Genomic DNA, 20,423 nt, shown 5'->3' on the forward strand with positions numbered 1-20,423 from the left:
AACCCATTTTGGTCTAACTTTAACAAAAGTTAAATCTATTTTCATTTTCTGGGCAAAGTGGTGAAATTCAAACAAAGTCTGCGTTAACAATATTGTGCCAACGTTGGTGTCTTAGTTTTAACAAACATTACTACAGTGTTGCATGGAAACTGGGTGTAGGGTAGGCAGGACTCTGAATTATCTTTGCAACATTACTGTAAGCCTAAAATTGCTCTAAAACGAAGAGTTTAATTTAAAAAGTGAAGGGATGAAAAAAAAAAAGATCAACTGTGCTAATACTAACAAAATGACACGCATTATCAGCAAAAGTTTTTAATAACAGAAAATCGGAAAGAAATTGCTGCTTCTTAAATACCACCTACTGCAACCACAGTGACCCGCCAGTGAACTGCAGTGGATAATTCTATCATTCAGAATTGTGGGTGGGAACAGGATTACTGAAAAGATTACTTGCAAGGAATCTACAGACAGGCCTTTTTAAATTGTGCGTGTGTGTGTCAAGTCGTTTCAGTCGTGTCCAACTCTTTGAAACAGTCTACTATGGACTACAGCTGTCTAGAGTCCTCTGTCCATGGGATTCTCCAGGCAAGAATACTGTAGTGGGTTGCCATGCCTTCCTCCAGGAATCAAACCTGTGTCTCTTGTGTCTCCTGTATTGGCCGGCAGGCTCTTTACCACTAGCGCCACCGGGGAAGCCCTTTTTTAAACAGGAGGGTCCCAATTCTTCTGCCGGACCAGGATGGCCTTTCAGAACCTGCTACCTGCAAACATCCATAGACCTATCTCTTGACGCCAGGACCCCTCACTTCTGTTCCACCAGAGCCACCCCGCAATTCCCAAGGTACGCCTGCTTCCCGCCCCTGTGTGTTTGCACACTTCCAGTTTCATTTCCTAGGGAAGTTCCCCTTTCCGGCCAGAGGCTGTTCTCAGGCCTTCTTTGGGTCCATCGTCCCACATCACTGCACGGTGGGGACTCTCAGAACTACTCAGCACACTGATTTATACCTATAAATAATAATGGCTGCCATCAGCTGGGCCAAAACAAGGACGCCTGGAAAGGCGCAGGGCCCGAGCGCTCTACCGAGTGTGTCCCCTCAGGGCCACCGTCCACAGTCCAGTTTCCGCCTTGTCTTAAAATGCCCACCCCCGTGGTTGCGTCACAGGAGGGCGGGTTCTAAGCAAGTTCGCGGCGTCTATTGGCTGTCCGCGGTGACGGGAGGCGGGGCGAAGCATCGGCGTGACGTCAAGACGCCGCGGTCCGGACGTCGAAACTTAAAGACAGGAGCCAGCCGGGTCAAGAGCAGTCGCGGAGCCCTGTTGCCGTCGCCTGGAACCTCCGCTGACGAGTCCCGGGGTCGTACGGCCGAGGTGGGTGTGGCGAGCAGGGGTGGCCGGGCGGGCGGACGGAGACGGCGTTTCCTTCTGGCCTTCCGCCCCGCGGCCCCCGAGGCCTTGGCGGTCGTCGCATCAACGGACGCCGCGCGCGAGCGACGACAGGGTGTGGCGGGGACGCGGACCAGTGCGCCTGCGCGCGGGGAGCGGGGCGGGCGGCCGCGCACCGTCGCGCCTGCGCCATTGGGCGCCGCACCCCCCTCCCCCCCGCGCTCGGAATTCCTGGGCCCCGAGCACCCCTTTCTTCAACTCCCATTGACGCGGCGGTTCCACCGGAGGACCGCGTTGCCCCAGGCGACGGGCCCTCTTGCTCTTCTTCGCCGCCTCGCCCCGCTCCCCGGGACGTGGTGCGCAGGCGCGGCGCGGGGCGGCCGGGGCGGTGTCTCCGGGGCCGATGGCTGGGATCGGGATCCGGGCAGGCTGTTCTTCCGTCCGGCGTCCTCGTTTGCTTTCCCTGGGCTTGCGGGACGGCCAGGTGCCCCACTCGCATCCGCGTTTCCTTCCTCCCCTTCAGACCTGCCCGGAAACCTCCCTCCCGAGTTGCACCAGACCTTACCCTAAGTCTTGCTGTCCTGGGCTCCCCCTCAATGCCCCTACCTCACGGGACCGCCGGTCTCCACGCTCCCCACCCTTTCGCTCACTCCCGTTCCTTCTCTTCTCTGAGGCCCATTCTTCTTTAGGACTTTTCCCGGCTCTAGACTCCTGTTCCTGTCTCCCCACTTGTAGGACTTCTGGGTTCCCCAGCGGATCAGGCTTTTGAACACACTCATCCTTCTCAGTTATCCCCTCGAGTCCGGGTCCCTCCCACCCAGTCTTCGCCCCCAGGGCCCTCCTTCACTTTCTTGCAGTCCTCTCCCTCCCGCTCTTAAGTCCCTAACGATATTAGGGGTCTTTTCAGGCACGCGCAAAACTTTCTGTCCAGACCCCCAGCCAAGAGGATTTGATGCCTCTTCTCTCGGACCTACTGCTATTTCTAGGAACCTCCCGTATAAGAGTTTTCTCTGTCCTTAGGGGACCTTCCGGAAATTAGTCTAAGTTTTCTAAGAACTGCTTTCTTTACTTCAGGGTTCTTCTCTTTGCCTTCTTCTGGCTCAAGGAGTAACTTCTGGAAATCCTCATTTCCTCCCAGGTTTCTCCATTCTCCAGTGTTTTCTCTTCTCTCAAGACTCCTTCAAACACGTCCCTCTTTACAGGCTTTCTTTCAGAAGTCTTTCCCAGCCTCCCAGCCTTAAGCTTCACTCAGACCTTGTTCATTAGCGCTTCCTCCCTACCCCTTGCCTGAGGTCCCCCCAGCCACCCTCTGCCCCTCCTCCGATCTGTCTCAGGGTTTCCCTTGAACTTTTCCCTTTCTTCATTTGGGTTTCAGATCCTTCTTTTTCTCTTTGGGAAATTCCTTTCAACTTTTTTGCTTTCAAATCCTTCATTTTCCATCTAGAGTGCTGCAGGGGGCAGCCAGGGTCTTTCCCTGAGACTGTAGCCCATTTATTTATTTATTCTCTTCAGGCTGTTTACCCCATTGGCTCCTTCCTTCTCTGGCTTCTTGTGAGTCATCTGCTTCCCTTCGCTGGTTTGTGACATGTTTCTTGCTCCTTCTTGATTCTCCCTAATTCGTTTTTTGCCTTACAGTCAGTGAAAAAGCATTCTGGCTCCCGAGGTCCACCCCTTACACCCCAGGGTGCAGATGGCGGCCAACGTGGGTGATCAGCGCAGCACAGATTGGTTAGTGGGGCTGGAGGGATGGCATGGGGGTGGGGGGTGGTGAGAGGAAGCAAGGCCCAGTGTTGGGCTCTGGGTGGGCCCTCACTCAGCATGGGGGTCATGATGCGATCGTCCCTGTGCTTGGGCTGGGGGTGAGGCTTGTGTGGGCTTCATACTCAATTTATTTTATTTTTTTTTTAGTTCCTTATTTTTTCCAAAACAGCGTGGTGATTAACTTTCTGACTGAAGTGGCATCAGACAGAATTTGTGGATTCCTAAAACATTTAGGCCTGCTCGGCCCCAGGTTTTAAGTTCTGTGAATACTGGGCATCTTCTTATTTGACTTTCAACAGCTGTATGTAGCAGGCGTCTGGTGAAGCACCTTAGGTAGGCAGTGGCGTTCACGGCTCACGGAGAGCTGTGAGCAGGAACTGTCAGCACGCCTCAGGTTAGACGCTGAGGCTGTAGGATTCCAGCCCTGTCGTTTGCTGGCCTCCATCCTGCCCACCGTCTGTGGTGGGAGCGGGGGCTGACTCCACGTGCTCTTCCTGCAGGTCCTCTCAGTACAGTATGGTGGCCGGGGCAGGCAGAGAGAACGGCATGGAGACTCCCATGCACGAGAATCCAGAGTGGGAGAAGGCCCGCCAGGCCCTGGCCAGCATCAGCAAAGCAGGAGCCGCCGGCAGCTCCGCCAAGGCCAGCAGCAACGGGCCTGTGGCCGGTGCACAAGTGAGAGAAGTCCCCGCGGGACTGGGAACCCTGAGCGGGGCGGGGAGCACAGTGCTGTCCTCTGGGGTCACCAGGGCAGGGCGTTCTGCAGACGCTCCTGGAGCCCTTGAGTGGGGATGCCCGGTCTGTCTCCTCGAGGAGTCTAGGGCTATATGGTCCTCACCGTGGGGAGTCCAGCCTAAGGAGGGAGAGGTGCCTGGGTGGGATGGCAGAGGGGGTGGTCTCCGTGGAGAGGTGCAGCCCCGGCTCCGTCCCTGAGCAGTTAACTCCTGGGAAATGGGGCTCCCGCCTGCAGTGCTCAGGCCTGCCACCCTCTGCCCGCAGTACGTGTCGCAGGCAGAGGCCTCGGCCCTGCAGCAGCAGCAGTACTACCAGTGGTACCAGCAGTACAACTACACCTACCCTTACAGCTACTACTACCCCGTGGTGAGTGCCCCGCGGGGCGGGCTCCAGGGCAGCTGATGGACTGACCACAGCAGGGGCGGCTGCAGGAAGACCCTCCCCGGCTTGCAGCCTTCCGCGGCGCACCCCAGGCCCACTCCTGCTCCCTACTCCCTGCCCTCTTGTCCCTGCGCTCCTTGCAGAGGGCTACCCGGAACAGGCTTCCTTGGAGTGGCAGGCCCGCCGCCCACCCTGCCTGCCACTTGGCTTCTCTGCTTGGCCTTCTTTCTTCACTCACTGGGGGGAGTGTTAGGTGCCTGCAGCTGATTTCATCAGAACTGGGTTTCTGTGTGTGCAGTTGTTCTGTTGTGTTTAGACGGGGTAGCGCTCAGTAGATGGCTGTTGAACACGGTGAAACGTGGGACAGAGGGAGGTTTTCATCTTATCTTGTGACCTGTAGCATGAGCCAGTTTGGTGCGTTTATGCTGTGGAGAGGGGAGGGGTGAGAGGTCAGTGGTGGATTGCCTCTGAGGACTGGGAGAGAGCAGGGCCAGGCCCCCCGCCCTGGAAGGAGTGGGCCTGCGGCTGACCCCTTCCTTCCTTGCCCCCGGCAGAGCGTGTACCAGAGCTACGGTTCCCCCTCCCAGTACGGCATGGCCAGCTCCTACGGCTCAGCCGCGCCCCAGCACCAAGGGCCTCTGAACCAGGTAATGCCCGTGCCCATCCCTGCAGCCCGTCCAGGCAGGGGTATGGTGGGAGGTAAGGAGGAGCCCAAGCCCCCTGGCGGTCAGCAGGGTGGCTGTGGTAGCTAAGTCTGCACCCGAGGGTCGCTCTGAGGTCGGGGTGGGGAGAGCTGCACGCTGAAGGATGCGATGGTGAAAACTGGAGCGAGGGCCGGCCTGGAGCGCCTGCTCCACCCTCAGCGCCCGTTTCTCCCATAGCCCCCCGTCCCGGGCATGGACGAAGGCATGCCCTACCAGGCGCCCCCTCAGCAGCTGCCCGCGGCCCAGCCCCCGCAGCCTGCCAACCCCCAGCACGGGACCCATCCTCTGAGCAGTGGCCCCCAGCCTGGGACAGCCCCCGCCACCCAGCACAGCCAGGCAGGACCCGCATCAGGCCAGGCCTACGGGCAGCACACCTACCCTGAGCCCGTCAAGCCCAAGAAGGGCCAGCAGCTGTGGAATCGCATGAAGCGTGAGCGCCTCGGGGTGGGGAGCGGGGGCACGGGGCAGGGTCCTCTCTTGGGCACCCTGCACCCTGACCTGGCTTCCCATGTTGGGACCACCCAGGCTGTGGGTGTGGCTGCTCGAGAAGGAGGCGGGATTCCCAGCTCAGGTGTCCAGTTCTGAGGGGTGGGGCCAGCTGACCCCAGCTTTTCACGCCCTCACAGCAGCCCCTGGGACTGGGGGACTCAAGTTCAACATCCAGAAACGGCCCTTTCCTGTCACAAACCAGAACTTCAGTTCCACCACGGAGGGCCAGCACAGCGGCTTTGGCCCCCAGCCCAACTCCGAGAAAGTCCAGAACCACAGGTGAGTGCCCACCCATCCCTGAGAAAGTAGACCCTCCCTCCCTGGGTGTTACAAGGAGGGCTGACCCAGGAGGTCAAGGAGGGTCCTGGCCCAGGTGTGGGGGCTGCTTCCCAACCAGCTGTACACGCCCGCCCTCCGCCAGGGGGAACCTGTCTGGGAAGCCGGACGACTGGCCACAGGACATGAAGGAGTACGTGGAACGCTGCTTCACGGCCTGTGAGTCAGAGGAGGACAAGGACCGCACAGAGAAGCTGCTCAAGGAGGTGCTACAGGCACGGCTGCAGGACGGCTCGGCCTACACCATCGACTGGAGCCGTGAGCCCCTGCCCGGGTGAGTCGGGGGAAGACACAGGGGGCCTGGGGCTGAAGGGAGCCCTGCAGAGAAGTGGGCAGGAGGGTTGGGTCCTGGAGCGGGAGTTGGCTGGGCTGGAATTCCGGGGCATGCGAGCTGGGGGGCGTGTTATTCAGCGGCCCGGAGCACCTCCCCTTTCTGTACCTTGTTAGCTGCGTGTGATGCCTGGGGAGGTGTCCTTCCTCCTGAAGGCACAGGGCAGGGAACAGGAGGCGCCAGACTGTAATGCTCTGCCCTGCCGTGTTCTCAGGCTGACTCGGGAGCCTGTGGCTGAGAGCCCCAAGAAGAAGCGGTGGGAGGCGCCCAGCACCCTCCATCCTCCCAGGGGGGCAGCCTCCGCGACCAGGGGTGGGGGTGCCCAGTCCCAGCGAGGGACGCCGGGGGCTGGGGGCGCTGGCCGAGCCCGAGGCAGCAGCTTCGCCAAGTTCGGCAACCGCAACGTCTTCATGAAGGACCACAGCTCCTCCTCCAGCACCGACTCCCGCTCCCGCTCCTCCTCCCGCTCCCCCACCCGCCACTTCCGCCGCAGGTGCCAGGGTCCCCAGGCGGGCGACGGGGAGGGGAGGCCCCACAGGGACCAGGCCAGGCCTTACCTTCCCGCCCCTCCCTCCGGCAGCGACTCACACTCGGATTCCGAGAGTTCCTGCTCAGGCAACGAGTGTCACCCTGTGGGCCGCAGGAACCCACCCCCGAAGGGCCGGGGAGGCAGGGGAGCCCACATGGACCGGGGCCGGGGTCGGGCACAGCGGGGCAAGAGGTGAGCCTTGGGCTGACGGCGGGAGGGGCTGGTTTGGGGGTCCTGGGAGGAAGAGGGCGGTTGGTGTCTCTGGGGAGCGTCTGAGAGGGCAATGCCATGCCCCTCACCCCGTACCCCCATGCCCCCCCACCCCCTCCCCCCAGGCACGACCTGGCGCCCACCAAGCGCAGCCGCAAGAAGATGGCAGCCCTGGAGTGTGAGGAGCCAGAGCGCGAGCTGAAGAAGCAGAAGCGGGCGGCGCGCTTCCAGCACGGACACTCGCGCCGCCTGCGCCTGGAGCCCCTGGTGCTGCAGGTGGGCAGCCTGGAGGGCGGTGCAGCCGACCCTGACTGGCAGGAGCTGCAGATCGTGGGCACCTGCCTGGATGTCACCAAGCACTACCTGCGCCTCACCTGTGCTCCCGACCCGTCCACAGTGCGCCCTGTGCCGGTGAGTGCCCAGCGCGAGGGCAGCGCCTCCGTGCCCGGGAGGCCAGGCCAGGGATGGGCGGTGATGAGCAGGGAGCTGCCACACCCAGGGGTGCTGACCCGGAGCTTGCACTCGGGAGACGAGTCCGGGAGGCGGGGCGGCCTCGGTGCCTCCATCCCTACTGAGGAGGCCTGTGCCTACGAGACCTGGTGCGTCCCCGAGGCCCGAGCTGGGCGCACAGGTGCGGGAGGCTGAGGCCAGGAGTGCGCTCTTACTGTTGGCAGTGCTCGTTTCTAATGTTGACACGCACTGAGGGTCTGACGTTGAGCCCCCACTTTGGGACTCGGGTCCGTGGGCCCCTAGCAGATTTTAGCCCTTCTGACTGGTCCTGCCCAGGTCACACTGAGCCTTACTTCACCTGCCCCAGGTTCTGAAGAAGTCGCTGTGCATGGTCAAGTCCCACTGGAAGGAGAAGCAGGACTACGCCTTTGCCTGCGAGCAGATGAAGTCCATCCGGCAGGACCTCACGGTGAGGCGGGGGCCGGGGAGGGGGTCGGGGAGGGGGTCGGGGAGGGGGCCGATGGGGTGATGCCGGCTCTGCCCTGACGTCCGCTCTCCTGCCATCAGGTGCAGGGTGTGCGCACCGAGTTCACGGTGGAGGTATACGAGACCCATGCGCGCATCGCTTTGGAGAAGGTGAGGGGCGGGCAGGGCCCCACCTCACCCCGGGCTTTCAGCCGTCCCCCTATCCAGCCGTGTGGGGCTCACTCTGCCCCCTCACGCTGTGCCCTCCAGGGGGACCACGAAGAGTTCAACCAGTGCCAGACGCAGCTCAAGTCGCTGTACGCCGAGAACCTGCCGGGCAACGTGGGCGAATTTACCGCCTACCGGATCCTCTATTACATCTTCACCAAGAACTCGGGAGGTGAGGCGCAGGACCGCGGCCCCGGGCTCCCAACGCGGCCCCCCAAGCCCCCTGACCCCGAGTCTCTGGCCGCAGACATCACCACGGAGCTGGCATACCTGACTCGGGAGCTGAAGGCGGACCCTTGCGTGGCCCACGCCCTGGCGCTCAGGGCCGCCTGGGCTCTGGGCAACTACCACCGCTTTTTCCGGCTCTACTCTCACGCGCCCTGCATGTCTGGCTACCTCGTGGACAAGTTTGCAGACCGGGAGCGCAAGGCTGCGCTCAAGGCAATGATCAAAACGTATGTAAAGCTGAGCTCTGCCCCGGCCCTCCGCCCCTGTGCCCCGCCCTGGCCGCGGGCGCCCTGTCTCCTCCCCCTACCTGTGTGCTCCGCCCTCTTCTGGACCCGCCCCCTTCTGCACAGCCACCTCCCCCCCCCTGCTGCTCTCTGCTCTCGGCAGCCTGGACCCCCCACATCATCCCCTTGTCCAGGCCCCCTTCCTCCAAGGCCTCCTGCCTCCCTGACCCTCCTGAGGCCGAGTCCCCCCAGAGGCTGAGCGCCCCGTGGGGCAGCCTGCAGAGCCGGCCCCGCCCTCAGTAGCTGTGGGCTCAGCAACCGGGCCTTGTGCCCTGAGAGCTCAGATGAGTTTACGGCCAGGTGTCATGGGCAAGCGACGCCGGACGGCCCCCAAAGAGGGTGCCCTCTGCCCTGGGCAACGGTGTGCTCACATCTGTTAGGAGGGAGGCGCCCCAGGTGGGCTCAGGACACCCCTTTTTTTGTCACAGCCGGGGTTGTCCCGGCTTCTAGGGCTGGAGGCCAGGGATGCACTGAGTGTTGAGCGGTGCCCAGGTCACCCCCAGCAGGGCCACCTCCTGAGGTGACAGGCTACCAAGCCCTGCTCAGAAGTCCCAAGGGCCTTGGGAGCCACGGGGCGCAGTCTGGGTGGGGATGAACACCCACTGAAGGTTAGGAGGCTCCTTGTGGGCTTCAGTGTGGGGTAAGAACGTTTAAGGGTGAGGTAGAGGGTGGGGCCGCGGAAAGACAGGCAGTGGGGCAGACTCAGCAGACCAGGCAGGGCGCGGGCTGCTGCCTGCCCAGAGCACCGAGGGGCCTGTGTCTGAAGGGGCCCACGTCTTTGGCAGAGACCGCCTCCTGTCCCAGGGCCAGTCCCGCAGACGGCCAGGGTTCGAGGCGGGAGGGGTCCCGTGTCCCCACTAGTGCACGTGCAGCGGCCGTGGCCCTGGAGCCTTGCTCCTGGAGCCTTGCTCCTGGGTGCATACAGCTGGGTGGGCCCACTGCTGGGAGGGCGCACACAGCTGCTGGCTGGCACCGGCCCACCACCTCTTAGCTGGGTGCTCAGCCTCCTCTGACCAGGGTGAGGCAAGCAGGAGGGTTGGTCCCCAGATAGGGTCAGTCCCGGCCCCTCACATCGACCCCTGCCCTTCGCATCGACCCCTGCCTCCCCGCCCCCCCGGCCGCGGTGGGCCCTCTTGTGAGGCTCTGCGCAGGCCCCCAGCCAGCAGAGGAGCCAGCTGGCCCTTCCCTCCCATCCCCTCCTCCTGTCCCCCGCTCAGGTAAGTGAGGGCGAGGGGGGGCGCAGCCGGGGCTGGGGCCCCGACCCCACCCCGGGCCCCCCCGAGCCGCTGAGGTGGGGAGGCTGCGGGTGGGAGCAGCCTGGCAGCTAACGCGCTGAGGAAACCTCTCTGGCGCCCGAACGGGGGCGCCCCCTCCCAGCCCAGGGGGCCTTCCCGCGTCCACTGCCGCCTCATCACCTTCTCCTCTTGTCTCCGTAGCTTCCGCCCAGCGCTGCCCGTCTCCTACCTGCAGGCCGAGCTGGCCTTCGAGGGCGAGGCCGCCTGCCGGGCCTTCTTGGAGCCCCTGGGCCTGGCCTACACGGGCCCGGACAACTCCAGCATCGACTGCCGCCTCAGCCTGGCGCAGCTGCCAGCCTTCTGAGCACCAGCGCCGCGGGGGCGGGGGGCCGGGTTGCAGATCTTGTCTTTGAGCCATGGACTTGGGATGTAAATTAATTCGTGGGGAGAGGGCTCCAGGAAGAGCCCTCGTCCCTGCCCCCGTTTTCCCACCGGGGAGTCTGTACAGAGATTTTTCTACATTTTTATTTTTGGCCTCAGAGGGTCGGGCTAGGGAAGGAGTGGGGGCAGCGGAGGGCTGGGGGCGCGGTCTGTAGGCTGGTCTGTCCGTCTGGCCCTCCACTAATGCTGTCTCAGTGTTTTTTCTCTCTCTCTCTCGAGCTCGTACTCCGGTACCGACCCAGCACCCTGGCCCGTCCCATGCCGGGGGGCAGGGCAAGAAGACAGGCCGCTCCGCCCGCGCCCGCCTGCGGTGGGGGCATGCCCGCTGCCCGCCGCCCGCCTGCCGCTCCACAGACTCTTGTTGCCAGCCCTCCGGGGCCTCAGTGTTTGGGGCGAGGGGAGCCGCCTAGAGACTGTGCCCTGCCCTCGGCCCCCGAGCCCAGAAGCCACCGTCGCCGCCGCCACCCGTCACGCCGCCGCCACACTGAGGACTCCGGAGGCCGCCGCGGGACCTCGCCGGCCGGGCCGCCTCGTCTGCAGTTGTATTGAGTTGTCTCCGTGTCCCCCTCCCCCGTGTCTCCCCTGCCCCGTCCTCCCCCTCCTCGCACTCTTCCCTCGGTTCAGCACAGGTAAAGCGGTTACCCTCCCTCCCTGCCTCATGGATCACCAGCTCACGTCATGTTTCCTTCTCTTTTCTTTTTGTGTGTGTTTATTTAAGTTATTTTTCTTCCTCCCCTTTTCTTTTCCGTCTCCCTCCCTCTTCTGCCATGTAACTGGAGGGTGCGATGAGTTGCAAACAGCTGGACTGTCAGGCTGCTTCTCTTGCAGATGTCCTCCTCTGCCTCCCCTCTCCCCCCTCTCCCCTCCCCTTTCCTTCCTTCATTCTTTTCCTTGGAGCACTGAGCACCACTTGGAAGCTTGAGAGAAACCAAAATTAAAGAGAGAGAGAGAGAGAAGCCACGTGTGCGCTTTGTCCTTGTCTGGGGCCCGGCCCTTATTTCTGGGGTTGACCTCCCAGGGGGAGCTCGGCCAGGGCCTGGTAGGTGCCCCCGGCCCTGCCCACGCGGCACAGCCAGAGTGTCCTCAGGGGCTGGCTCCCCAGCTCCTGCCGCGGGCTGACCTCGGGAAGGCAGACTTGGGCGCCCTGGTGCACCTTGGCCAGGGTGAGGTGGGGGCGTATCCCCCCGAGGGGCTGCAACACCCTCAGCCCCTCGGCCTCCAGCCTCTGGCTCAGCCTCTGGGCCAGGCTCTCCAGGGGTGGGGACGGGGGAGCGCAGAGCACGTGGGAGCCCAGGCACACCAGGCGACCGAACCTCAGCCTCAGAGGGACCTCAAGCCTGGGGTCAGAGAGCGCGTGTCTGAGCGCGGTGACGGCCGCCGCTACCTCCCCGGGGCCCGCCAGCCTCAGCAGGGCCAGGGTCAGGTGGAGGGCTTCAGCCGGCACCGTGAAGGCCGCGCAAGCTGGTGCGCCTCGTACCAGGTCTTCCTGGACCTTGGCCACCTCGGCCCGCAGCTCAGGCTCCGTCACCATGAGCGCCACAAAGTGCGTGGGGCGGGGCTGGCGAGGGCCCACAGCCGCGGTCGCTCCTCGGTCCACAGGCCAGATCCCGGGACCCCACTCCGTTCCCATCTCAGAGAAGCTTTCCGGGGGCTTCCCGCCACGGGTCTGCATGGCCCTGGCGGCGGCGGCGGCAGCAGCTGGCTTCAGCGCCCCTCCTGGCGCCACCCACGGGCAAGCTTGGCCTCCAGAGTCCGCCGACTGGGTCCTCGCTAATACGCCTGCCAGCGTCAGGCGCCCAGCTTCGGGGCTTCCCCCGTCCGAGGCCAAAGCTGCCCGGAGTCGCGTCTGGGCTGGCTGTACGGGCCCCCCTGCGTCCGTGCCAAGGCGGGTGGCAGCTACGCTGTCCAGTGCGCCTCCGGTCCGGTCCGTATCCTCACCTCCGAGCGCATCTCCGACTGAGTTGGCATCCTCGCCGTCACTCGCCTCCCCGTTCCCGTGCGCGTCCCCGCTCCGGGCCCCACCGTCGTGCACGTCCCCGGGCCGGTGCGCGTTCACGCCGTCGCTCTCGCCTCCGGGTCCGTGCGCGTCCTCGCCGTGGAGCGCGTCCAGGATGGTGGGCCCACGGCCAGCCGCCAAACCGGAGCCAAAGACGAGGTCGGTGCGCGAGGCGCGGTCCCATACCAGGCGGCCGCGGAAGCGGAAGTAGCGCACCCGGTGCTGCGGCACGGCCAGAACACCCGGCGCGAGCGCCGCTAGCGGCTCGTCCCAGCAGAAGGAAAGGAAGGGCTCCTCGCGCACGCCCAGGAAGCGGTCGACGTAGCCCACGGAGAAGTCGGCCGGGTTGAGGCGAGGGTCCCAGCGGATGCGCTGGATGACGGCCTCAGCCGTGCGCAGCGGCGGCTTCTTGGCTTTGGCCTGGTCTTCGGCCTCGCCTCTAGGCTGCGGCAGCGCCGGCGCCCCGGGGTGGGGTTGGCGGCAGCGGGCGCCGAAGCGGCAGCGGCCTTCCAGGAAGAAGCGGCAGGCCGGCGGGGGCCCGGGTTCTGCAACCGAGACCCCCGCGGGCGGCTCCGGCCCTCCAGCCGCCGCCATAGGCGTAGCGTACGGCGGGCGCGCTCGCCCGGCACGGGCCGCTCCTCGCGGGGTCAGCCCTGCCCGGCCCGCCGTGACGTCACGGGCGCGGCTCCGGCCCCGGCCCAGCCTGGAAGCACCCCACGCGTGGGCCCGCCCTGCGCCGAGCCCGGGTAAGCCCGACACCTGCGGGCGATCGGGTTATGTTGTGGCCTCGCCCCTGCCCACGCCCCATCGCGTGTGGCCCCGCCTCTCCCGGGCGCGTAGCCAGCGCGGCTCAGCTCCCCTAGGGTTCGCAGGCGCCGCTCGGCTCCCCTAGGGTTCGCAAGCGCGGCTCGCCACTCGCGCGCCCCGGAGAACCTGGTTGCCCCCGCCCCGCTAAGGATCTGCACTGCTGCCACGCTCCTCCGGGCCCCGCTCGGGCCTCGTCCTCCGCGGGAGAACTGGACGCCTGCGGGCTCAGCATGAACTTCTCAGCCCGGACTCCGGGCACCCCTGTCGGCCTCGGGGCGTCCCTTTCCTTGGGGGCCACGCCTCCTCCCGGCCACTTTTCCTGCGCGGCCGCTCCCAGGGTAAAGGGCAGCCCTCCTGGGCGGGATCCACCGGCGGCGTGGAGCTCCCTGGGTCACAGCCCTTGGCCAGCCCCCGGGAAGCGTCGGGCCGAGCCCGGAACCGCGTCCGGCCGGCAGCGGCTCGCGGCCCACTTTGCTGAAAGAACTGTGCAGTGGGAGCGACCACGTGGGGGCTCCGCCCCTGGGAGCCACGCCACGCCACGCCCCTGCCCCTCTTAAAGGGGCCGCATCCCATTACACCAGGACCACCGAATTTCTACCACTATCCACCCGGCGGGTACCAGAACCCCCCCGCGACACACCTGGCTCTTAGGGGCGCCGGGACCCCATCACCCCGTCCCGTTACCGCTCTCCACGTGCAAAGTGAACAAACGAAACCCGGGACACAGACCTTGTCGGTTTATGTAGAAAGAAGTGGGGCGCTGGGCGGTAAGAGCGCAGGGAATGGGGGTGCCTACAGGCCGATGACGTCGTCCGGCTCGAGGTCCGCGTTGGCGAGGCAGCGGGCCCGGGGGTGCTGCGCCCCGGGGCCGGGGTCCACGTCCGGCTTGGCGGCAGCGGCGCCCGGGCGCTCCGCGTCCATGACGCCCAGCACCGCGTCCAGCATGGAGGGGCCCAAATCCAGGTGGAAGGACAGCAGTGGGTCGGCGGGCGCGGGCGCGCGGAGGGCGGGCGGCGAGGCCTGCGGCACGGCGGGCGGCGGCGCGGTGCGCGGCGCCCCCGCGGGCGGCGCCCTGGGCTCAGGGGGCGGCCCGCCGCCGTGGCGGCTCAGGAACGAGGTGTCCCCGAAGGCGTCGCCGCCGCGCCCCACGTGCAGCGTGTGCCGGAAGTCGCCGAGAGGCGCGGAGATGGACAAGGCGCCGCGCTCCGGCCGCTTCTTGGGCTGCGCGGGGCCCAACTGCTTCAGCACCGGCATCTGCGGGGTAGGGGCGGGTTAGCACGGCCTCCCCCAGGGACGCTGCCGAGGCCTGCCTGCCGAGTTCCCAGCCCTGGCCTAGCCCGCGGTGCAAAGGATGCTCCGGATACGCACAGCACGACCGTGGTGGGGGGTACGGGGGTTACTCCATTTTACAGCTGCGTAAACTGAGGCCCGAAGTCATAGCTGCTTGATTAAAAACTCAGACTCAAATTTAGGTCTGCCTGTATGTTAACTGCACTTAGAACTAACGTTTGAGGATTTCATACTGCAGAGAACCAGCAAAACACGCTTCACCAAACCTGCAGACTGCTTCCCAAACGGCAGAAACTCCACCTTGAAGACGGGCTCCCCTAGTGCCTCAGACGGTAAAGAATCTGCCTGCAATACAGCAGACCCCAGTTCGATCCCTGGGTCGAGAAGTCACCTGGAGAAGAGACTCCAGTACTCTTGCCTAGAAGATTCCCTGGACAGAGGAGCCTGGCGGGCTAAGGTCCATGGGGTCACAAAGAGTTGGACACGACTGAGCGACTATCACTCATTCCACCCTTAAGACAGAGCTGCCCCTGTCCTTTAGGGGCAGAGACACGGTGCCCAGCGCCTGCCACACTTCTAGAGGCCCGCACACAGTTTTAAACGCTTTAATTTATTATTATTACCTTTCTGAGCCTCGGTCCTTAACTGAGGCCGCTGGCCGCCAGCTCACACAGGGCGGGGACAGGCGCAGGTCTTCCTCTCCGGCACCACCTTCCGGGCCCACAGAGCTCACACAGCCCAGAGGAGGGCAGAGGAGACCCTCTCAGACGAGGGGAGCCCCCACCCTGTCAATACACAAGGTACAGAAGCCCCTTCTGAGCCGAGGGACGCTGTGTTTTGATTTATTTCAAAATGTCTGGATTATGTTTGTCTTTATACCAACACGGTCATAAAATATAATTATAACATAGATAATTATGTCCATGAAAGCTTTGCCTGGGACACACAAAAGTCATAATGTAGGCTGGACTGAGGATTCTAATTTGGGAGGTTTAGGGTGGGCCTGGGAATCTGTATACTTGCACATGTACGTGTGTGTGCGTGTGTCCGCATGCACGCTCAGTCGTGTCTGACTCTTTACAACCCCATGGACTGGAGTCAGCCAGGCTCCTCTCTCCATGGGGTTCTCCAGGCAAGAACACTGGAGTGGGTTGCCATTTCCTCCTCCAGGGCATCTTCCCCACCCAGGGATCAAACCTGCATCTCCTGTATTTGTGGGTGGGCTCTTTATCACTTAGACCATCCCCCCGACACCCACAGCGTTTTACACAGTGTTTTACAATTTCAAATTATCTGGTTTTGAAACAAGCAGCATAATACCTTACTTCTTGCTAAGAGTAACAGTAATAATAATGCAAAATTTCCTATGTTAAAACATGGCAAGAATGGCATAAATTCCAGTCTGGCAGCACATGCACTATAAACCAGGTGTCCTATGGCCACATGACTTCATGACTTCATGACTTGATGGTAAATAGATATGCCCACCAACCTTTGCCCATATCCTGGAACTTGGCTGTTTTTACGGAACTTCTGGGAGGGACTTGATGACCTTGTACTTTTGTTTTAACAGTCACTGTTGGAATAATAATAAACATTCTTTCTATTTGAATTGAAGCCCCACCCTTTGCCAACTGTATGAACTGAGATAAATGATGTGATCGCTTGGCTTGTTTTCTATCTGAAAATGGGTAAAATAACACTACCTTCCTTGTAGGGCACACAGAAACACTCAGAGAAAACTATATTTGTAACACCACCAGTCAATTGATAGTGATAGCATTGGGGGTGGGGGGAGATGTGTCCCCAGACAAAACTGTGGAACAAAATTTAGATTTCATAAAATCCTCTGAAGCAGGCAAAGCATTGTCCTTTTAGTAACAACCACCCTGGGAAATACCAGCTTTTATGTGGAGAAAAATTAAAGCCAAAGGATTTGAAATAATTATAGATGGCTGTGGTCTGAGGGCTGTCCACTCCCCTACTCAAACACACATACACACTTTACATTTATTTCTCTTGAAAAACCAGTCTTGCTTGACCACCTCTATAGCGCTTCTCAAAATTCCCTAACCTCCACCCAGGTGAATAAATATATTTTACTGCAATCTGGAACACAATCACCATTCCTTCCCCACCCCACCCAGTGTGTAAGGGAAACATTTTATGAAATGAGACTACTCAGCACATGCTAGGCACTTGGATAGTTTCGATTCTAATCTATAGTATTATTTTGGCCGTGCTATGCAGGACCCTAGTTCCCCATCCAGGCATTGAACCCACACCCCCTGCAGTGGAAGCCCAGAGTCCTAACCACTGGACCACCAGGGAATTCCCTGTTAGTCTTTTTCAACGCTGACCTCTGCTCATTAATGAATCTCAATCTACAGTTAAAAAAAAAAAAAAAATTCTGTCTCAGAGCTAGCAGTGCCCCCTGTCTCACTGAGCCATGAATTATAGGTGAAAAAAAGCAGAACTCAGAAAGCCAGCTGCCCAGACTTGGATCTGACTGTGCACATTGCTGGGTTGCTTTGGGCAAATCACTTACCCTTTCTGACCTCACTTCCTCATCTCAAAAATGGAATGTTACTCACAGGATAGTTCTTAGTCTCTTTGCAAGAAATAGTGAGGGGGAATTCCCTGGCAGTCTGGTAGTGAGGACTATGAGCTTTCACTGCCAAGGGCACTGGTTCAATCCCTGTTTAGGGAACTAAGACCCTGTTAGCCAACCAGTGCAACAACAACAACAAAAGAATTGGTGAGATATTGCCCCAGGGAAAGTCTTAGCACGGTAGCCAGCACACAGAAAATGCTGTGTGCTCCGGGTTCAACCTTGGATCATCCTCACCTGTCCCAGAGAAGGAAACAGATGCTCAGAGAGGGTATGTGACTTGCCCGAGGTCACAAAGCAGCTCTGCGGGCCTCCAGAGCCCAGAGTTATGGCTTCAGCTGCCAGCTGCCCCAAGCATTGGCCCTCCCTGCACGGCTCTCCACCTCTGCTTCCTCTCCCTGCCCACCCCCCACCTTGCCCTCATCCTGTCCTCCCACCACCCTACAGGGTGATAGCTCTGGCATTTTCTAACACTTAGCAGCTCCTTAAGATTTTGGTCTCTCACAAGCCATGCAGACAGAAGGAGGAAAACAAAAACAAAAACAAAACACAGCCGGAACTAACTCTCTCAACCTCACACCTCAGTTTGCTCCTCTGAAAACTGGGAAGTCGGAATGCCTATTTGCAAGGGGCTGTCCTAGAGTGGACTCATGGTGCTGACATTGTTTCCCAAGCACTTACCCTGGGCCAGGCAGGGGTCTAAGCGCTTCAGGCACATGAAGGAACTCATGTAGTCCTCCCAACAGTCCCCTATGAGGGGAGAACCCTGCTATTATGTTCATTTTAGAGATGTGGGTGACAGCTTGAGCCACAGAGAGGTGAGGTAACTGGCCCTGGGTCACACAGCAGCAAAACCCGCCTGAATCTGGAACGCAGCCAGACGAACTCCGGAGCTGGAAGGACGTTGTATCGCTCATGGTCCCCAAAGGGTAGGGCGTGCAGACCCGTGGGAAAATAAATAATGCTTTCATATCAAGGCCAGGGACCTACACCCTTGACCCTGTTTGTTTGCTTTTTTTTTTCCATTCCAGGTAAGAACAACGAGTTAGAAATTGTTTTTGAAAGCCACCGCTCCTCCTGGCTAGTTCTGAGAACTCGGGGTGACTGGGGGAGGGCTGGGGTGGGGTGGAGAGGGTGTGGGGAGCAGTCCATCCACTTCTCCGAGCCTCGGTGTCCCCTGAAATTGAAGGCTCGGATCTCCCTTGTGTGCCTGATGCAATGAGGTCATGCTCGGAAAGAGCCAGTGGCGGGGCCAACTCCGCACAGAGGAGCTGTTGTGTGTGACGACCTCGGGCCGGGCAGAGAGCAGGAGCCGCGACCCTGGACCCGCGCGCCCCTCCTCCCGCCTCCACGCGCCCCCCCCCTTTCCTGCCGAGGCTCCAGCTGCAGGGGAGGGTGGGGACGCACAGCTGGCTCTGCTCCGTCCTCTCCGGGCCCCAGCCCGCCCCACATCCAGCCTGGCTGGTTCTCAGCCCCGTGGGAGAGGCGACCAGGCGGGCGGCACCCGGACGGCGCAGGGGGACCGGGGACCGGGACCCCACCCCGACCCCCCTGGGGCTCCAGAGCGCGCTTCCTGAGGCCACGTGGCTGCGGCCCGGGCTTCAGCGGCCGCCGTCCTTTCGGCCGTTTGTCTGCCCCGCTCCCCTCTGGACTTGCCTGGGGAGCCCGGGGCCGCCAGTATCCCCTTACCTCGTGGTCCTTGCCGAACCGGACGGGCGCGCTCTCAGGCTCCGGCTCCGCCCGGGACCCGCTCCTCTCGGTTCGGGGCCCGCCTCCGCCTCCTGGTCCCAGGCCCGCGCCTCCCTCCGCCTTCCTCCGGGCGGGATCTCACCTGCGAAGGGCCCGTCAGGCGGAACCTGGAGGGGCACTCACGACCCGGGCGGCCGGCCCGCAGCGCCCCCTGCTTCTCTCTTGGGTCCCGGGAGCCCTGACTCAGTTCCTCCTCGGCCTCAGGACGCGAGGGGGTCCCAGACCATCCCCCGGCCTCCCCTCCACCAGCCCCGGGAGTCTGAGCCCCACGCCCGCCTCCAGACCCTGCCACCGGGTGCCCTCTTTACCTGCACCGGGAACGGAAGCCTCAGCCCCTCTCGGGGGCCATGATGGGAGCCCAGAGGGGCGCAGAGTTCCCGCCCAGTCCCGTCTGGGGCCGAGAGGGTTAAGGCAGTAGGCCCCTCCCAGGCCTCCCTTATCCCCCTCCCCCGACCGCCCCCACCCCCCAAAAAAAGTTGGCCTCTAGGATTTAAGGACTAAGAAGCCGCGGCGGAAAAGCGGAGGCCCCTCCAGGCTGAGTGTGGGGGCGGGAAGTGGCCGGGACTGGATGTGCGAGTGGAAGGACCGCGGAGGGGGTGGGGGATTGGATGGACGGGGCGGCCCCCCATCCCGGCCCCTCCCCTGCCAGCCTGGAATTTCCTGCAAGTGGGGAAGTCTGGCTGTTTGGAAAGAGTAATTTCTTCCAGATTGCAGCGGTTGGGGGAGCGAGTGTGGGGCCTGGAAGAGAAAGAGAAGCCGACAAGGTCAGGCAGTGAGACCGGCGGTAGGAGCGGGTGGAGGTGGCCGCAGAGGGCGGCTCCCTGCCTGCGTTGGGGAGTTGAAGGTCCGGGCCTGGGCGTCACCTCGCTGGGGCTCCGCGCCGAGCGGTACGAGAAGACTCAGGGTTGGGGGTGGGGGGTGGATGGCGGGAGGACGATCCCCAAGAGGGTGAGTGCGGGAAAAGCCCCACCCCGGGGAGGAGGCCGGCTCGGTTGTGAGCTGGGACGGAGGGGCTGGAGAGGAGGGAAAGAAAGAGGAGGCGCTCAGTCGTGTCCGACTCTCATGGACTGGGGCCCACCCGGCTCCTCTGTCCTTGGAGATTCTCCATGCCAGGCAAGCATACTGGAGAGGGATCTTCCCCACCCAGGGCTCGAACTCAGATCTCCGACTTTGCAGACAGACGCTTTACCGTCTGATCCATCTTTGCGGCCAAAAGCAGGGAGGGTCCTGGATAAGGAGGAGGTGTGGCTTGACTTGAATCTTCCGAAGCGGGAGAAGTACGTGTTTACAGGGTTGAGGACCGGAGGGAGCGGGCCAGGCCGCCAGGTGGAGCCCAGGGCCCTGAGGCCCCGGGTGGAGCCTGGTTTGCCTGGAGAGATCGGGGTTGGAAGCCACGGGGAGCTTCTGATTTGTCCTGAGTCGGGTATTAAGCGGGAAAAACAGGGTCAGAACTTGAAGGGGCAGAGAGTCCACTTCACAGTCCAGAAGGGGGATGGGCTGAAACAGGCTGGGACGGTGGCTCAGATGGTAAAGAATCCGCTAGCGATGCAGGAGACCCAGGTTCCATCCCCGAGCTGGGAAGATCCCCTGGAGGAGGGCACGGCAACCCACTCCAGTAGTCTTGCCTGGAGAATCCCACGGAGAGAGGAGCTTGGCGGGCTACGGTCCATGGAGTCGCAAAGAGGCGGACACGACTGAGCGACTAATACTTTTTTCTTTCACGTTCAAGGCAAAGTTTAAGGTGGGGGTGGGAGAGCGGTCACCCAAGATAAATGCTTAA

General features: G+C 62.1%; 3 protein-coding genes across 10 annotated transcripts; 1 reads left to right on the top strand and 2 right to left on the bottom strand.

The window, feature by feature from the left end:
• The first annotated feature begins 1,212 nt into the window (after nt 1-1,212).
• Nucleotides 1,213-11,146, top strand: LENG8 (leukocyte receptor cluster member 8). 3 transcript variants are annotated; one of them, XM_070387206.1, is made up of 16 exons: nt 1,213-1,368; nt 3,019-3,111; nt 3,645-3,819; nt 4,144-4,245; nt 4,815-4,907; nt 5,142-5,394; nt 5,591-5,732; nt 5,875-6,063; nt 6,335-6,613; nt 6,701-6,841; nt 6,985-7,270; nt 7,677-7,778; nt 7,877-7,945; nt 8,045-8,174; nt 8,250-8,457; nt 9,951-11,146. In XM_070387206.1, the coding sequence occupies exons 2-16, from the start codon at nt 3,074-3,076 to the stop codon at nt 10,111-10,113; spliced, it is 2,370 nt and encodes a 789-aa protein (XP_070243307.1). In that variant the 5' UTR covers nt 1,213-1,368; nt 3,019-3,073; the 3' UTR covers nt 10,114-11,146. The 3 variants fall into 3 exon arrangements, with proteins under 3 accessions (XP_070243307.1, XP_070243305.1, XP_070243306.1); XM_070387204.1 differs by having other exon boundaries at nt 8,250-10,094; XM_070387205.1 differs by having other exon boundaries at nt 5,594-5,732; nt 8,250-10,094.
• On the bottom strand, nt 11,091-13,578 carry LENG9 (leukocyte receptor cluster member 9). The gene has a single exon (XM_070387207.1). The coding sequence runs from the start codon at nt 12,778-12,780 to the stop codon at nt 11,185-11,187; it is 1,596 nt and encodes a 531-aa protein (XP_070243308.1). The 5' UTR covers nt 12,781-13,578; the 3' UTR covers nt 11,091-11,184.
• A 137-nt stretch (nt 13,579-13,715) lies between these two features.
• On the bottom strand, nt 13,716-19,488 carry CDC42EP5 (CDC42 effector protein 5). 6 transcript variants are annotated; one of them, XM_070387211.1, is made up of 6 exons: nt 18,952-19,483; nt 18,584-18,725; nt 17,576-17,644; nt 15,776-15,859; nt 14,907-15,068; nt 13,716-14,247 (listed from the first exon to the last, which is right to left on the bottom strand). In XM_070387211.1, the coding sequence occupies exon 6, from the start codon at nt 14,245-14,247 to the stop codon at nt 13,786-13,788; it is 462 nt and encodes a 153-aa protein (XP_070243312.1). In that variant the 5' UTR covers nt 14,907-15,068; nt 15,776-15,859; nt 17,576-17,644; nt 18,584-18,725; nt 18,952-19,483; the 3' UTR covers nt 13,716-13,785. The 6 variants fall into 6 exon arrangements, with proteins under 6 accessions (XP_070243312.1, XP_070243314.1, XP_070243311.1 ...); XM_070387213.1 differs by lacking the exon at nt 14,907-15,068 and having other exon boundaries at nt 18,952-19,488; XM_070387210.1 differs by lacking the exon at nt 17,576-17,644.
• Nucleotides 19,489-20,423: the final 935 nt, after the last annotated feature.

The sequence above is a fragment of the Bos mutus genome, chromosome 18 (assembly GCF_027580195.1).
Source record: "Bos mutus isolate GX-2022 chromosome 18, NWIPB_WYAK_1.1, whole genome shotgun sequence".
NCBI lineage: Eukaryota > Metazoa > Chordata > Mammalia > Artiodactyla > Bovidae > Bos > Bos mutus.

Coding starts and splice junctions, on each gene's coding strand:
- CDC42EP5 (XM_070387212.1), bottom strand. CDS start 14,247: ATGCCGGTGCTGAAGCAGTTGGGCCCCGCGCAGCCCAAGAAGCGGCCG.
- LENG9 (XM_070387207.1), bottom strand. CDS start 12,780: ATGGCGGCGGCTGGAGGGCCGGAGCCGCCCGCGGGGGTCTCGGTTGCA.
- LENG8 (XM_070387204.1), top strand. CDS start 3,074: ATGGCGGCCAACGTGGGTGATCAGCGCAGCACAGATTG. Junction 3,820..4,143: donor GGCCTGTGGCCGGTGCACAA/GTGAGAGAAGTC, acceptor CTCTGCCCGCAG/TACGTGTCGCAGGCAGAGGC. Junction 8,175..8,249: donor CTTCACCAAGAACTCGGGAG/GTGAGGCGCAGG, acceptor CTCTGGCCGCAG/ACATCACCACGGAGCTGGCA.